The 4973-nt window shown below is 32.2% G+C and overlaps 1 protein-coding gene across 1 annotated transcript; it reads left to right on the top strand.

Moving 5' to 3' along the window:
- The first annotated feature begins 771 nt into the window (after nucleotides 1–771).
- On the top strand, nucleotides 772–1992 carry LOC119688785 (putative uncharacterized protein DDB_G0286901). Its single transcript, XM_038103450.1, has 3 exons — nucleotides 772–786; nucleotides 866–1084; nucleotides 1147–1992. Exons 1-3 carry the CDS (start codon nucleotides 772–774, stop codon nucleotides 1990–1992), a joined length of 1080 nt encoding a protein of 359 aa, XP_037959378.1.
- Nucleotides 1993–4973: the final 2981 nt, after the last annotated feature.

Genomic DNA, 4973 nt, shown 5'->3' with positions numbered 1-4973 from the left:
AAATGAATTAAAAGAGATTTAAGAGAATTAAGAGATGTTGCTGATAAAGTTCATTTCGAAGGGTTTTTTTTGTTTTGTTCACACAACTTTTTGAAAAGTCAAACTTATACTCATAATGCTTAAATAATTGACAGAACTTATACTAAATCTATGTCCTTTAATCGACGATTTTCCAGAACAATATTCTCTACGATATCTTGCGTTAATGCAGTTTTGGACATTCTACATTTGGATGGTTTTCAATACTTTAACGATTACTTTCAAACAGAAACGAATTGGGTATAGATTTACATAATACATTCACTATTTCGATATGTGGTTCTATTGTGTTTCAGTGTTTTTGTAAGAATGGTTTGTAAACAAAGAATGAATTTTTTAGATCGGCAATATTATAATAATTTGTTATCGGGCTAATTGGTCAAATTTAAATAGAAATAAAAAAGACACTAATTTATTATTTATATTTAAAATCGTTTATACTTTATTAAAAATAATTCTTCCAATATTTCGACTATCTTCGACTATCTTCGTCATCTTCAGGGAAAACTAAACAAAATACACGATGTTCCATTTTTATAGCAGAACCATTATAAAGAAAAATTATACAATAAATACAATAATAATAATGACAATCGGCAATATTGTTATAAAAGATCAGAAATAAAAACCGCGTAATAATTTATGTTTTACTATATATGAATCGATCTCGTTTCTTGAATTAATTGACCAATCTAGTATTTGTATGTGATTAAGCATTTGGCATTTTATATAATGTTGTATTATGTTGTAAGTATATTCAGTCGTTTGTATTACTTTCTTGTAGCGTTTATTATATAGTTATTGACGCTTCTTTTTTTAATTCCAGCGCTTCAAACCTGATTATTTTGAGGACTACGAGAAAATTGGTTATAAACACACATTAGCAACATTTTATTCAAAAACTGTATTCTGGTGGCTTAATCCGTTGCTGTGGTTTGGCTATAAGGAACCACTAGAATTAGAAGATTTAGGTGAGATGCGCCTTGAGGATAGTGCCAGAGCTCATTACGATCAATTTTTGTTAATTTATAAGACAGCCAAAGTGGTAAGTACTGAATGCAATAATAATATTCAATCGTAAGTAATTAAATGATATATATATTCTAGAAAAATAATGACCGACCACCATCCTTGTGGTATTGTTACTTAAAATATAGTTGGCGTATGTTTAGCTTGGGTGGAATACTTAAACTTTTTGGTGATTTGTTTTCGTTAATTGGTCCACTTGCCATACAACAAATCGTTCAATATATTGAAGTAATGTACAATGCACATTACCCCACATTACCGCAATTAAATAACAACAACCTCACAATGCATTCCAGTAATCTCAGCAATTACAATTCCGCTTACAACTACAACAACAATAATAAAGCCGGCAACATCAGCAACCACATCATCAGCAACAATAATAATTTATCAATTACCCTGAGAGGATTAAAAAATTTGTACAATGACAGCTTACGTAACAATAGTAGCGGCAATCACATTTCCACAAGAGCAACAGGATCGATTTGGCTACCAAATCCTGGCGACAATGGCAACAATCAAATTGCAAATGACATTTATTACGATGGCGCTGAAGTGAAAATTTACTATCCAAGTTGGTTAGATTTAGTGTCGAACGGGTGGGCAATTGCATGGATTGTGTTGTTGGCGGCACTGGCGCAGGGTGCACTGTCGCAGGCCTCGACGCATATACTCAATATGACGGGAATTCGTATTAAGACATCGCTGCAGGGTTTGATTTATCGTAAAACGTTGCTGCTGTTGAATTTCAGTTACATGGATAACGGCCCGGATGGTATTCCAAAGGGCAATAATAATAGTATGGATGAAAATAAATACGAAAGAGAGAAAGACGAACTTCAAAACACCGCCACAACATCATCAACGCAAACGTCAACGAAGGATAATAGTTTTGGTGGAGGCAGCAGTGGAGGTAAGGTTTGACTATTTTTTTATATAGTGCATTATTTCTGGGTGTCAGAACAATGCATTTCGGATGTGCAGTTTCCTTAAGTTATAGGAAAATAAATTTTAATTAAAGTGTATTGAAGTGTTATCCATTCTATGGAAGCTTAGTATTGTTTTGATAAGGCTTTGTAATGCCCGAAATGCATATTGAATTGAGAAAAATTTAAGTGAAGTAGTAATGGCAATATACATTATACATAATATACATATATTATCTAGATTAAATTAAATTCATTTTTTTCATAAAAAAAAGAATATTTTTTAAAGTATGTATTAGTGTTGCTGAAAAAGCTACGCTTTCTTTATAGTGAGAAAGAAGCTATATTTAAAATTTCGAGGGTTTTCGAATAGCAAAGAAAGAAAGAATAAACAAAAATTTATTTAATTTTATTGAAATTTGGCTGACCACACAACGCTGTGTCGAGCCAAGTGCTTGGTTAATTAAATAAAAAATTAAATAAAAACTAATTAAATACAAAAGTGACAAAAAAACCTGGAACTACAGTACTGAAAATTTGTGCAGCCTTTGCTATTCTAAGCCTGGCACTTACAGTCCAAACAAATTATATACGGACTATAATTTAATTAAAAAAAAAAATTCGATTATTTTCTAAGACCACTGATAATAAATTAAATTAATTTCGTGCTTATCTTTTGTTTGCTATTCGAATCCGTCTAGCTTTTAAATAAAACTATTTTGTTGCTAATTGTATGCAAAAACGTTTGTTTGGAAATTTAGTGGTACATTACATCATTGAATGTTTTTAAATAGCACTTTCTAAAATTTGTGTACTTTTTTGTATATAAATTTCTTGTAAACGTTATTGTGTTGTGAAATAGTAATCTTCTTTAAGAAGAGTTCCATTTTAATATTCTCAATCCCATGTTTTATGTTTATAACGTAGGTGTTGTTCAGGTGTTTCAATTTAAAATTTGTTATGAAAACACAAAACAACGTATTTATTTATTTATGATCCATAATTTCATAAATTTATTTTTCAATTAAATAATTTTGTACTATTATAAATAACAAATAAAATGTTTAAATACGGTCATTACTAAATCTTAAAAATATGTTGCAGAATAACACAAAGTTTTTTTTTTTTTTTTTTTATTTTATTTTATTTTAATTGTATCTTTCTGATAAGAAATTGACAATTATGTAATCAAATCTTAAAAACTAAACATAATGCAATTAGCAGGTGCAAAAAAGGAGTTTAAACTTTATAATAAAATGAAATGGATTATTATTATCAAAATTTATATCAACATTTTTAGTAAAATTACGTTAAGGTGGTACGAAGCTTTTTCGCTTAAGTCTAGATATTGTGGTATCAGAAAGCAGCTGTTGCGCCATTGGATTACTATGCTGGTGAAGTTTCACTTTATATTTTTGGCCGCATGTTGTAATGACGTCTGCAATAGTTGGGATTCCAAGATCGTTGTGGATATGTACATTTTTGAGATACCAAGGAGCACCGGTTATTTGTCTAAGTAATTTGTTTTGAACTCTCTGTATTTTTTCGATATTAGAAGCACATGCTGCACTCCAGAGTTCTATACCATAGGACCATATAGGTTTTAAGATTGAATTGTATACCAGGACTTTATTTTCCAGAGTTAGCTTAGAGTTTTTATTAATAAGCCAAGAAGCTGCTGTGATTTTAATTTAATTTGAGATTTTTTGCTTTCAATGTGCTTAGTCCAAGTCAGCCTTCTATCAAGATGAATGCCAAGATATTTTACATCATGTGACTGAGGTATAATGATGTTATTCAACTTAACAGGGGGGCACGTTTCTTTTCGCAGAGTAAACGTGACATGCACACTTTTCGTTTCGTTTACTTTTATGCGCCATTTTGCTAGCCACTTCTCCAATAGACTTAAGTGAGTCGAGAGACTTTGGGACGCCCTTATGTGGTCACTGTTAGAACTAAGAATTGCAGTGTCGTCCGCGAAAGTAGCAAGTGTGTGATTTGAGAGTAGTGGGAGATCAGCTGTATAGATTATGTACAGAAACGGCCCCAATACGCTTCCTTGAGGAACACCAGCCATTATGTCGATTTCTCTTGAAATAAAGGTATTGTATTTCAATCTAAATTTTCTAGATGATGTATATGAATACAATAGCTTATGCATATTTTCAGGAAGATAACGTTTTATTTTATACATAAGACCTTCGTGCCAAACCTTATCAAAAGCTTGGGCTACGTCCAAGAAAACGGCGGAACAGTATTGTTTGTGTTGAAAGGCAGTATGTATTTCTTTAGCAATTCTGTGAACTTGCTCAATAGTGCCATGTCCTGTTCGAAATCCAAATTGATGGTTTGGGATCACTTTGTTTTGAGTTATTATTGGCATAATATATGACAGGAGCATTTTCTCAAAGATTTTGGATAACTGGGGCAAAAGACTAATTGGTCTATATGATGATGCCAAAGTTAGGTCCTTTCCTGCTTTTGGAATCATTTTTATTTCTGAAACTTTCCATTGCTTCGGGTAGTAGCCAAAAGCGAGGATGCTGTTAAATATCACCGTTAGAAAAGTTATTGCTGAATCAGGCAATTGTTGTATCATTTTACCCGTAATTTTGTCGTACCCAGGTGCCTTTTTGGGATTTGCAAATGTTCGAATAGTCTCCTTGACGTTATCCAAACACAACGTAAGGGGAGTTTCAACAATAGAAGGAGATTCGATGTTAGGTTGGAAATCTGATAATTGTGGGTTTGGCTGAAAGACACCCTTTAGGTGTTCTGCTAAAATACAACCTTTTTCTTCGTCATTGCGAGCCCAAGAACCATCCGGTTTTCTTAGCGGTGGGTCATTTTGTATTGGCGTTTTAAATTTCTTCGTTGCCTTCCACAGAGAATAGTTGTTTTCTTTAAGTGGACCAAGTGACTCGAGATATTCTTGTAAAGAGCGGTTTTTGTCATCAGATAGTGCTTTTTTAAGATCTT

This window comes from Teleopsis dalmanni, chromosome X (genome assembly GCF_002237135.1).
Source record: "Teleopsis dalmanni isolate 2A chromosome X, ASM223713v2, whole genome shotgun sequence".
NCBI classification, from domain to species: domain Eukaryota; kingdom Metazoa; phylum Arthropoda; class Insecta; order Diptera; family Diopsidae; genus Teleopsis; species Teleopsis dalmanni.
This window is presented reverse-complemented; position numbering and strand designations above follow the sequence as displayed.